Source organism: Grammomys surdaster, unplaced genomic scaffold, assembly GCF_004785775.1.
Source record: "Grammomys surdaster isolate TR1022 unplaced genomic scaffold, NIH_TR_1.0 131, whole genome shotgun sequence".
Lineage (NCBI taxonomy): Eukaryota > Metazoa > Chordata > Mammalia > Rodentia > Muridae > Grammomys > Grammomys surdaster.
The window spans coordinates 3,413,338-3,426,335 of record NW_021604589.1 but is presented as its reverse complement, the minus strand read 5'-3'; the positions used below and the strand labels follow the sequence as shown (position 1 = coordinate 3,426,335).

Genomic DNA, 12,998 nt, shown 5'->3' with positions numbered 1-12,998 from the left:
TCCCGAGCTATTCGCACAGGCCCAGGTGGTGTCTCTTGACTGTGCTCTGCCTTCCTCATGATCTACAGCTCCCATCTCAGCCCTACCGCTTGTGGTCCTTCTTCTCTATTGCTCAGCTCTGGCCCAGGTGTTGGCTCTCCCTGCAATTCAGCTTCATTTTAGCCCCCTTTCTCTTCAGCAGCCATTCCTGCAGTTCAGTCCTGCCTACCCTGTTGCCCTACTGTCAGCTCCTTCCCTGGTTGTGACCAGATAGGTTTCCTCCCTGACCTCTTCTGCTCCAACCTCTATGACACTGCCCAAGTTAGGTTTTGAAATGGGAAAGCCAAACTGAAGCGAGGACTTCAGAGTCATTTAGCTCTTCCCTGCTTCTCTTCTTACCACCCATCCCATTTTAGTCTTAGCTGCCACCACCTGAAGCATTTGCATGGTCCACTTCCTGCACCACACTCTCCCAGGCCTGCTGCCTGCCTGTCTGTGTCTCTCCTCCGGGTAGAATGTGTTTTCTAGCAATTTATCGAAGCATTGGCTTTGCTTTTGAGCACAGTGAAGAGCACTTCTCCGTTATTCCGTGTTCGTTCACCTGCAGCTCTCTTTTCAGAGAGAACCGTCACTTAAATGTGAAGTCTGTGTATTTCCTCAAGGAGAGAGAAATAGTTTGCCTCTCTTCTACTCTTTCATTTAAAGGTAGCAAGTGCAACTGTTTCTCATTTTAAAGAGGGGAGAGATGTTTTTATTCAAAACAAGATGAATTATTAATAAAGGAATATGTAAAAGGAAAAATATATATATATACATATATATGAAAACACCATAAATCGTATGCTTATTTTTTCTCTGTTTTTCTGTATAAGTCTGGATCAGAGTGAAGTTTCACATAAAAGACCAGAAAACCATAATGGACAAGAAGAAGCTCATAGCATTCTGGTTGGAACGATATGCCAAGAGAGAAAACGGGAAGCCTATCACAGTGATGTTTGACATGTCCGAAACTGGACTCAATAGCATAGTAAGCACTCTGCATTAATTCTAAGTCACTTTTTGTTCCAGTTCCCTCCATCCTTGCTGTCTTTTTGCCAACCAAATATTGTTGTAAATTCATTTTCCCTTTGCATTGTGTGTGAAGTCAGACATGGAATAGGGTTTGCAGAGAATTAAATTTGCTTCTGTAGTTGGCAATGTTCCCTGTCTGGTATGTAAGATGGAGAGGTAAGACTGGAAGGATGGCAGTCATTGTGATGGATGCTGAACCTTTTTTGTACCATGTTAATGTCCCCCTACACTGACCTCCATGCCTGGCACAGAGTGAAGCTCACTAAATATTGAATAAACACATGCATGATCTCTGAGACTTTGTATTTTTACCATGTTTTGAAGTCGCAAGATATTCATGTGAGTTTACCGCTTGCTTACCACTTTCTGTACTTTTCTTGGGCACTTGGGTATTCTTCCTGGATTTTTAAAAGTTTGTTTATTTTATTTGGTAAGCTTGGAGAACCAGCTTTTTTCAGGTGACTTTTGACAACTTGAAAACATAGTTAAATTGTTGCAGTATCAACAATGTTTTACATATTTACACCGATAGCCCCTGTACCTCATGGAGCTTATGTCTAAAGTTCATTTGATCTTTGGAGTTCAGGAATAGCCCAGACAGCATAGTGAGACTGTCTTGAAAAAATAATGGAAAAGAAAAAGTCTAAATGTCCAACATGACAAAATGATAAATTGTATTATACCTAATTGGTAGCCATATATGTTGGTATCTGTGAAGAACTTGTAATAAAATTGGAGAATACCTTTTTAAGAGGAAAAGAACTGTATTACTATAGTATATTGCTGTGTAACCCAAAACGGTGATGTCTTAGATTTACACAACCTAACCAGGTTCCAGAGAACAATTCAAAAGAGCTTTAGGAGAGGAAGATGGCAGCATGTTTTCTCAGTAAGAATCTAATACCCTGCATTTTTTTAAAATGTAGTTTCCATTGAGTGGATTTTGAATTATAAAGTAAAATGTTTTATATCATAAATTAAACTCGAATTACTTAAATGAATCTATATTCTATGAAGTTAGGCTATGATTCTATTGTCCTTTAGATACCATAGTCACCTATTTATTACAACCGCAAATAATGTATGCTAATGATTTCTGTTCCCTAATATAGGGGGAGGGAATTGACAACAGCTATCTGATGGATTTTCAACAGATTCACATGTTGTCATTTCTAATTTGTAAAGAAAGTCTATTGATACTAGTGGATATTTCATTCATTATTGATGTTATAAAGCACCTGAATTTTTATTGGATAATTTTGTTTATTATATAACACTCATGATTCAAAAAGTCACTTTATGAAAATGTATATTGGAGACATAAAATGCTTTAGTAAGAATTGGACTACCATGTTGACTGTAACTTTTTGGCTTCCTAGCTAAAAGAATGGAATCATTTAATAATATACAAATATCTGGACTTTAAATAATTAATACTTTAGGAAAACATGTCTATTCTCAGCAGTTTAACTAGAAAGAGACATCTTGCATGTGTCATCAGAGGATGGACACTGTAAATGATACAGATACCATTCTGAAAAGCACCCTTAGAGATTGTCCAACAGTCTATTTCATGGAGGTATGTTATGTAATAGCCAGTGTAGGCCACTGACATCATATCTCCAAAATTAGGTTTTTATGAACAAGAACAGCCAACTGAATAAATGATGGTAATGACTCCTATATAAAGACTAGTAATATCTGAGAGTAGTCACAGATGTTAAACTAGGTAACCAAAATTTTATACAGCTAGTTTTTTAAGTCCTTTTATCTGACTCTTACTTAACTATGGATTTTTGAAACTATGCTCACTGCATATAAGGACTATTTATAAAGGTTTTACTATATACTAAGACTTCTCCCAGAATAAATATAGATGAGGATGCTTACCTTCAGTTTACTACAATTAAAGGCACTGTAACTCACATGCTAGGAAAGACTTCATAGTCTCTCCTGTCTAGAATTACCAGCTTTTCAATAGCTGTGCTGGATTGCAGCTTGTCTGCTTAGCTGTTCAAACTACAAGTGTTTATCAGGTGGCTGAGCAGGATAAAGGGAACAGGCTGCTAGTGCGGAATAATATGAGGAGTGGAATATGACTAATATCCCAAATGGCCTCATTTCCTTTTGTTGTATATGAAGCAGGAGAACTAACCAGGTAGCTGTTTAATACAGTCTCCAAAAAACTGGAATGAATAAACTGAAAAACAGCAGCAACAACAACAACAAACTAATACAGGGCATCTTAAATAAAATGTAAATTGGCAAGTCAGATCAGTGGGATCCTTGTATAAAAAACTAACAGCATGTTTTATTGAAATTCTTATAAGGTAAAAATTAGATTTAGAAAGTTAATACTATACCATAGTGCGTATGTGTGTGTGTGTGTGTGTGTGTGTGCGTGCGCGCGCGCATGCGGGTGCGTGTGTGTGTGTGTTTGAGTTAATCATATTATAAACTGCATATCCTTTTCAATAGTTCTATAGTTGTTCAATAAACTTTTTAGAGTCTCTCTGTGGGAATTGCTTTTATATCTGTTGCATGCTTTTGTAGCCTGAAGCAGATAACTAATTTGAAGTAATACAAATAAGTTTTAAAATACCCGTAAATATATGACTTCTTAAACTCAATTTTAGGGCCAATCCTTAGCTTAATAACCTAAAACCATAACCCTTAGGGCTATAGATACATTTATTAGCTTATCTTTTAAGAAAAGTAGTTGTCTCACTTGCATTTAATAATTTATCACTGTTCGAAATGTATAAGTTAATGTTGTCTGATATGCACAGTCTTAAAACTTTAATATTTATTTTAGGACATGGACTTTGTACGATTTATCATCAACTGCTTTAAGGTGTATTACCCCAAATACCTCTGTAAGTAACTTACTCCTTTCTAAAAATACAATATATTGAAATTGTAGACGGTGCCCATAAGTGGTAGTTTTATATTATTGACTCATACCTCAAACACTGTTTTTTGATGAAGTACTTTAAATGTATTCCTAGGTAGATATGTAAGTCCTTATCTCAGTAGATACATAGACACTTTTCTGAAGTAGTTTTCCTTTACAGTTGTTGTTTCCAGTCAAGTTCTAGAGTCCAAAAGAGCCTGTAACACTGAACACCCAGCTGTGTGCAATTATATATATTTATTTGCAACATGTGCCCATTTGTACTGATCTTTGTTTAAAATTGTATTTATTATATGGAACTTGCTGCATGCAAGAGCAGATGAACAGTACTAATAAAGTACATTGTAAGGCAAATGAAGTACAGTGTGTTACTAATTGCTGCTTTAGAACTGGCAATAAGAAAATACTGAACCAGAATGCACTACTGGTGCTGGGAATTTTGGCAGGCAAGTGTTCTATCACGGAACTAACATCCTCAGCCCTGTTTTGTTTGTTTTTAATTTTAACTCTCCCTTTAATGATGGGACTTCAAATGATGGGCTCTTTCTAAGCCTTATAAGCTCATTTTTCATTTGTTGGACTTATGTAATAGATTACTCATCAGGTAAATAAATGGCCAACCCACATAAACCGTCAGTTTTATTTAGCTCCAGTTTGATAAAAGCCAAAAAGTCAGAAGAAGCAAAAGGATATCAAAAATGGAAATTCATGGAGCTCCCTACATGTATTCCTGGCAGATACCACAGTTATGGTCTCTTGGGTGACAAAAGCATACTGAAAGTCTGAAATCAGTACCACATACAGCCTTATTCTGCAAACCCATCAGAGACTATTTGTGAATGTTGTTAGATAAAGAAAATGATGGCATTTGGGTTGGGAAATTGAACATTCTACAATTCCTTGTAGATCTGGCACATCCCCTGATTGATTAAATCTTGCTAAGCAGTGCCCTTCAATGGACAGAAATACAAGATATTCAAGATATTAACTTGTTTCTTTTATGGACAAAACAAAACTGAAGTATTTATTGAACAATCTAAAGGATACACCATGTCAAAATAGTACTAACATAACTATTACTTTATAAAATACATTCAGCCTTCTAAAACACCTGTTGACTGAAATACTTAAGTCTGTAATGAGCCTTTGGGGGAAAAATGTAACTATTCGTTATCTATAAAATATGTCCAGGATTATTTTGAAAGAACTATTCATGAATTCATGGGTTCATATAATGGTACATATTGCTCATTTCAGTTAACTACAAATGATGTCTCTGTTCTATCAAAATTGTGTGGTTTTGCAGACATTGGATTTTATAAGGTATTAAACTTACTGTTCTTTGAAAGCTGTCATGAACTCCAACTATTAGACCTTACATCCCTGCTCAAAAGCTTGAATACTAAGCAGTGAGCTTTCTCTTACTAGTACCAAGTTCTTTTTGTGTATTTTACTTTCGCTAGTTTTGCATAGCATTCTAGGGGATTCTCGTCTTGGAGAAGAGCGAAATTACATATTGATTCATCTGCAGTAGAAGAATGAACGGGCTATCACAAATCCCCTTTGTGGTTTCTGATTTCTTTCTCACATTTGCTTATAGGGCTACTTAATATCCTCAATTCAGTATGTAAATAACAGTTGTGTGTACTTCAGAATTTTTGGCTTCCTGGAGTTCATAAGAGTTAAGAAAAGATACAATGTCTATGTCTCGGCGTCAGAGGGACCGGACAGCTGTATGACTAGTCACCAGTGTAATCTCAAGAAAATGTCTAAGTGAAGCCATACATTAGACATGTAAATACTGTTGTTAAAGTACAGTTGCTTTCAGCACTTATCTGGCACGTGACACCCATGCTCCCTTAACTATTTTCTTGTGTACCTTCATTAAATCAGCAAATGACCAGAGGGATGGGTTGTTTGCCAAAGACCAGTGACAGTGTATTATTGGGACTCCTCCCCATTATGAGCTGATGGTTCAGTTCCAGTCCCACTCACACGTTCCTGAATTAGACCCTAGCCAACCAGCTCAATTTTTCTCACATAGTTGTCCTTTTCTAGGTCAGGTCAAGCTGATAGACTATTTATTGTAAAGGAACTAAGTCACATGAAGTGAAATTTTTTTTTCATCTTTCAGCAAAAATAGTGATCTTTGATATGCCTTGGATAATGAATGGTGAGTATAGTATTGTGTTTTTTGACTTTCATTTGTCTTACTTGGCCAATTCAGCTGTTTCTACCATTGTTTAGGAACATGTTCATATTATCCTTGTGGACTCTTAAAAGGACAGAGCCAGAGTACTTAAAGGTTGTTTTGTAAACAGATAAGACTGGCATTCTCTCAAGAGTTTGGGAGTTTTTCTACTTGTCTTTTCTAAAATCAGCAGGAAGCTATTCCACCACTTGGGTAAAATAATTACAAGAAACCTCGTTCTTTTTCCCATGCACAAAACATATATTGGCTAGGTTTTCTCTTGATTCAAGTGTTGAAGGACAAAGTGGGAGAAATCTGAAAGTCACTCCAAATCACTGAAGTCACATGGCCCTTTTTGACAGTCATAATTTTCCTGAAAGACCTTTGAAATGGATATTGAAAAAAAAGTTCCTAGTGATTTGAAAGGCAATCCTGTTCTTCACATTGATTTCATTGGTGTTTCCACGAGTCCATTGTTGCATACACAGTCAACAATAGGGAAACTCTGTAGACTGAAATTTGCTGCTTTCAAAAGTTATTTATTGGCAAGCCTTTTAATACTGGTAAAGACTAAACAAATGAAATGCTTACGTTATTAAAATGTTAGAACAGGAAAAAAAACAGGTCACTACTGACTCATGGAAATAAAAAATAGTTATAGCAATGAACTTCTAAAACTCGATAAAATTGATACATTATTAGGAAGACCTAGACTGCTGAAGTTGACTCAAGAATCAGAAGTAGTAGCCAAAAGTAAATTAATTAATCGATTGATTAAAAAAAGTAAAAATAAAAGTTAAATGTTAAAACCCACAAAGAAAAGTTCAGGCCCTGGTGAGTTTTCTGGAAAATTCTATGAAATAGTTAAAGAATTTACCCTGACCCTTTGTAAACAGTTCTAAAAATAGGCCACAAAGGAGAGCTTGTAACTCATTCATGAGTAAATACAATCCTGCTACCAAACATCAGACAGCAGGAAAACTGCAGAGGGCAACCCCTTCCAACTATAGACACACCAGTGGTCTCATGCACTATAGGTATGGCTCCATGATGTGACACTTGCCTGGCCTATGTGGAGCCCTGAGTTCCACTCCTAGCACTGCAGAAGGACAAAACTATCAAACCATAGCCAAAGAAATATAAAAAGCATTACAGGTGGCAGAGTGCTTGAGAACTGAATTTAATCCCTAGGAATTTATATAACAACAAGTACATATCTCCCTCTGCTCTGAGAAATGAGGGTTGGGAGAAGGAATAAGCAGAACTCCAGAACTCTCAGGCCAGCCATTCTAAAGTAATCAGTAACTTTAGGACAATGAGACCCTGTCTCAAAAAAGCAAGGTGGATAACTCTTGAGCTATGGCACCTAAGGTTCTCTTCTGGCTTCTACATACCTGCATATACATGTAAGCGCACACACACACACACACACACACACGACTACCACCACCACCACCACACACCAAAAAGCATTACAAGCCATGACAAAGTAGGAATTGTTTCAGTGATGCAAAGTTGGTTCAAAGTAAAAAAAAAAAATCAGTATAATATATCATATTAATAAAATGAAGAAACCAAACTACAGAATCATCATCTTAGTAGGGGAAAAACACATACACATGCCAAAACTTTAATATACTCTCATGAAAAAACTCTTTTAAAAGTAGCAACAGAAAGTACTATTGAAACAAGGAGATTTAACAGGAGTCCTAGCAGTCTATAGAAGACAGCCTTCTTCAAATTCAAAATTCTACAAATTTCTTAAATGATTTTCAGATGTTTGATCGCTCACTAGAACTTACTGAAAACAACTGATGCTCACCACTGTGACTTATTGCAAGGAAAAGAATTACAGAGAAGTTCCAAATGTGAAACAGATCACTCTCAGCATCGATGTGACCAGCACACAGGGAGTATTCCCAACCAAGGAAATTCACTGAAGGCCGCATGCCTTGATTATCAGAAATTGGCTTGGGGCTCCATTATGTAGGCATGATTGATTTTACCTGTGGCTAGTACTTACTGGTACTTCATGGCCTACTGTCCCTATTAAATCACATGTTGGTTTTTCTCTCATAGTCAAGTCTCACCCTAATCTGAGGTCATGTTGTTCCCACTATTCCAAGCCTCCCAGCACCCCCCCAAAAACAAAGAGACAGTCCTACCAAACAGGAATGCTACCTCCCAGAAGCTGGGAGAAAAGGCCAGACCTCTCTTTAGGTAAGGGTAATTTTTTAACTGCATATAGAAAAGCTTTTTGCCCTGACAAAGGGCTTTTATGGTAACCCACAGCTAGAAACATTTGCAAATTATTTCAATAAAAGCTGGCATGAAAAAAATCAGACTTAACAACTTCATTTAATTCCAATAACATGACTTCAATCCTGTCAAGTCACAGGCTGTTTTAAATTGAAAAGGAATGTTTAAATAGTACTTGAACAAAAGCCTAAATCATAGGGAGCCAGAATTTAAAAAAAAAAAAAACAACGCGATTTTCTAACCCACACTTCAATGTTTTTATTATTCTGATTTCCGCTTTCTTGTCTACTGCCACTTGTGCGTATTTACTGCAGCATTGTGCTTTTAGATTTTTTTCAAAATAGGTTAAAAAGGTCCCATTAGAAATATTTTTTTAATTAAGCCTAAAACAAATGACATGACACAGGACCGAATTGTAGCTGTCAAATAGCTATGTTTGGTAGCAGCTTATTCTTGTAGAGTCTTTCTCATGGTTATATAAACTGCACAGCCTGGGAAAAAGGCAGAGTTTTGAATCAGGAAGGAAGCTGGTTCTGGCTCACACCCATAATAAGCAGGGCCCCTTCCTCCTGTTTCTGCCTTTCTCTTTGAGGAGGGATTTTATATTGAGGGTTTATCAGAAGAACCACAAAGTAAAAGATTCTTCACAACATCATATAATTCCTTCCTGAGTCACATAGTGGTTTAGTTCATTGTCTAGAAATCATAGTTATTGAGGCCACTGATAGACGTGCTCACAGGTCACAACCCTGAGAAGCTTCTCAGTGAACATCAGGGTAATTGAAGCTTCCTGGATCTCCATGGAGCATTTGAAATGTGTGAGGGACACGCATACCACAAAACCTGCTAGAATTAAAGAACGGTAAGTGTCCAGCCTCAGAAGAAAGTCCTCACAGCGCTGAGTTCAAGATGGTTTTAGAAGGTCTGGGTTAGTGCATACAGCAAAGTAAGTTTTTGACAGAGCTAGTGTGGTGACTTGCTTGTTTTTCCTCAGCTGCTTTCAAAATTGTGAAAAGCTGGCTTGGCCCTGAAGCAGTAAGCTTGTTGAAGTTTACAAGTAAGAATGAAATCCAGGAGTATGTCAGTGTGGAATACCTGCCTCCCCACATGGGTGGGACAGTAAGTACCGTCCTTGAAACTTGTTATGGTAGATCACCAAATAATAATAGAGTTCTATGTAATAGAGTTCTATAATAATAGAGTTCAAAGGGAAAAGGGCAAATCATTTTTGTTAATTTTTATTCTTCTTTCATACAATATATCTTAATCACAGTTTCCTCTTCCTCTACTCCTCCCAGTTCCCCTCACTTCCCCTCACCTCCAGATTCATTCCTCCTCCATTTCCCTTCAGAAAAGAGCAGGCTTCCCAGGGACATCAACTGAACATGGCACAAGATACAGTAAGACCTGGCACAAGCCCTCACATCAAGACTGGGTGAGGCAACCCAGTAGGATTATTCATCCTCTAGTTCCTGACCATTCAGGCAATGTCAGGCATTGGTCTCAATGCCTGACCAGTCATTGATTGGCCACTTCCACAAGTTCTGCACCACTATCGTCCCAGCACATCTTGCTGGCAGGACAGTTTATAGTTTGAAGGTTTTGTGGCTGGGTTAGTGTCCAGTCCCACTGAGACACTGGAAGCCTTGTGTCTTAGTTAGGGTTTCTGTTGCTACAAGGAAATATCATGACCAAAAAGCAAGTTGGAGAGAAAGGTGTTTTATATCGCTTACACTTATATATTGCTGTTCATTATTAAAGGAAATCAGGACAGGAACTCAACCAGGGCAGGATCCTGGAGCCAGGAGCTAATGCAGAAGCTATGGAGGGGTGCTACTTACTGGCTTGCTTCTGCTGGCTTGCCCAGCCTGCTTTCTTCATTCCAGGACAACCAGCCCAGGGATGGCGCCACCCATTATGGGCTGGGTCCTTCCCCATTGGTCATTAATTGAGAAAAGCCCTTACAGCTAGATCACATGGAGGCATTTCCTTAACTGAGGCGTCTTCCACTCTGATAACTCTAGCTTGTATCAAGTTGATACACAACCTTTTGCCAGTACATTTTATCTGGCTACAGAAGATGGATGGTTCAGGCTCCATACCCTCTACTACTAGGAGTTCTCACTAGCCACCCTAGTAGATTCCAGGGAGTTTCCTCTGCATTGGGTTTCCACATTAGTTCACAGGTGCCCTCAAATTCCAGTCATCTGTCACCCCCACCTGATTCCTCCTATTCCCAATCCCAGCTGCCCCCAGTTCACTGGAAAATCTAGTCAATTTCCCCTTCCCAGGAAGATGTAGGCCCTGTCTTAATGCAAAAAGAATGATTAGTGATACCCCTAAAATGAGATGGAGGAATGAATGAATAAATGATTCTAAATTGGGGTGCATTCAGTATTCAAAAGTATATTCAGAAACAATTCTTCATAAAATGTCTCCTATTCTTGTCTCAAGCACCCTAGTGCCTTCTGTGGTTGCATTTCTTAAATTAATTTCTAGAGATGTGCATTGCATGTGTAGGCAAGTGTAGGCACATGCACATAGGCCTTCCTCCTACTCATCGCTTTTAAATAGGTAGCATATTGGTACAGTATTCTACATCTCTGTTTTCCCTTCACAACAGTGTGTGCCAAGCTTCCACATGTGTATGGCTGCAGCACTCCAGTATCATGAACCATAACTTACTCAATTTGATGTTGATGTGTGGCCTTGGTTTTCTTCCCTGTCTTTCCTACCCAGTGGTTTGGTTTTTGTTGTTGTTGTTGTTGTTGTTGTTGTTGTTTTCTTTTCATTTAAAGTGTAGCCTTAAGAATATGCTGTAAAAGTTTAAAAGAGTTGTTTGGTTTTTATTTATTTATTTGCCTTTATTTTTTGTGCTCTACGGATCAAACCCGGGGCCAGATTCATGCTAAGCAAATACTATTGCCCAGCCGTCAGAATGTTTTTGAACTGATATGTATTACTTAAAACAGAGGTCAGAAATGAGTGGATAGATTTGGAAATGTTAATGTTGTGTCCAGGTGTGATAGTGCACACCTGTACCCATCAATCAAGAGACAAAATTCAGATTGCAGTTCTGGGCCAGCCTGGACTACATGGTGATTCCTCAAGTAAATTTTGGGTTTTTTTTATTTCGTTTAGTTTGTTGTTGTTGTTGTTGTTTTAGTATTTACATAGCTGTAAAAATGAATGCAAAAGTGACTTTTCCTGAAGTGTGAAACCTCTGTAAATAACTGTAGGTATATTTTGCCTGCCTGACAAAATTGGATTTAAAGAGAAGCAAGAGCTAACAGCATTAGTGTTTGGTGTCCCTGTTAGTTTTCATTAATTAGAAGAGACATGAGCCAAAAAATATTTAATTTCAAGTCTGCATCTTTCTTATTCAGAAACTTTCCACTTTGCATTTGAAGCTAGGAAAAGTGAATGCTGAGCACTTCAGATACTATATTACTGTTAAAGTTAATATTTAGAACGGCGTTTTCTTGGGCTGACTATCTAAGCAGCAGCGGCTCTGCTTAGCTCAGGCCCTCATTCTCTGCAGCCTGAAGCCAAGCACTTCACAGCTAGAAGCGGCCAGAGGCCACATGCTCACCACAGCTAGAAATGGCCAGTCAGAAACACCAGCCCTGGCACCCACCAGACATCAGCTTGAGAGATGGCTGTGCCAATCTTTCATGCTATCTCCTCAAGGCTGGGCTGTGCCCAAACCATCCTGCCATCCCTGTGGGCCCGGTAGGAAATGAGACACTAATGCTTAAATATTAATCAAAGGCTTTATATGTTTGGTAATGCTCAATAACAATATGCCCATAAAATGTTTCCCAGTTAGCTAACTTAAACATAAGTTGTTACCCAGGACTGCTCTCCATACCTGAGTGGCTCTTCATATATTTGGTAATGCTCAATAACAATATGTCCATACAATTAGAGGTGGTGTTTCCCAATTAGCTAACCTAAATATAAGTTGTTACCCAGGACTGCTCTCCATACCTGTGTGACTCTTCATCCTCCTCCATCTCTCTCCCTCTCCCACTCACCTCGCTCCTCCTCTTCCTTTTCCTCTTCCTCTCCTTACTCCTCCCACCTTAGTTCATCCTACATATTACACCTGTAATTAAAGCAAAACCGTTTTTGTAATTGTTCCAGTTTTATGTTTTATTTTTGAGGCAGGGTCTCTTGTAGCCCAAGCTTGCCTCAAACTTCCAAATCCTCAGCCTCTGATATGCACAGATTATAGGCATATAACCACCATACTCACTTCTCCATGTGTTTAGTTTGTCTACATATGTTTTGTTTTTTTTAAGATATATTTTATTTGAACGTTTGGGTTAATGTGTGTGTGTGTGTGTGTGTGTGTGTGTGTGTGTGTGTGTGTGTGTAGTTGTGCACATATATGGTACCCATGGAGGCCAAAGGACGCATTAAAAAATATCTTGGAGCTGGAGTCACAAGTGCAATTTTCTGTGAGCTCCCTGATGTTGGTGCTAGGATCCAAACTCTGGTCTCTTGACAGAGCAGTAAACACTCTACCACTGAACCACATCTCTATCCCTTATGTTTATTTTTGCTTGATTCTATGTGGTG

General features: G+C 38.3%; 1 protein-coding gene across 6 annotated transcripts in view; it reads left to right on the top strand.

Moving 5' to 3' along the window:
• Mospd2 (motile sperm domain containing 2) overlaps positions 1 to 12,998 on the top strand; it is a 106,599-nt gene that overhangs the window by 17,529 nt on the left and 76,072 nt on the right. For all 6 annotated transcript variants that reach the window (XM_028762058.1, XM_028762072.1, XM_028762049.1 and 3 more), the window contains exons 5-8: positions 852 to 1,006; positions 3,866 to 3,926; positions 6,099 to 6,137; positions 9,409 to 9,533. In XM_028762058.1, coding sequence (XP_028617891.1) covers positions 852 to 1,006; positions 3,866 to 3,926; positions 6,099 to 6,137; positions 9,409 to 9,533 — 380 coding nt within the window. The remainder of the gene's footprint in view (positions 1 to 851; positions 1,007 to 3,865; positions 3,927 to 6,098; positions 6,138 to 9,408; positions 9,534 to 12,998) is intronic.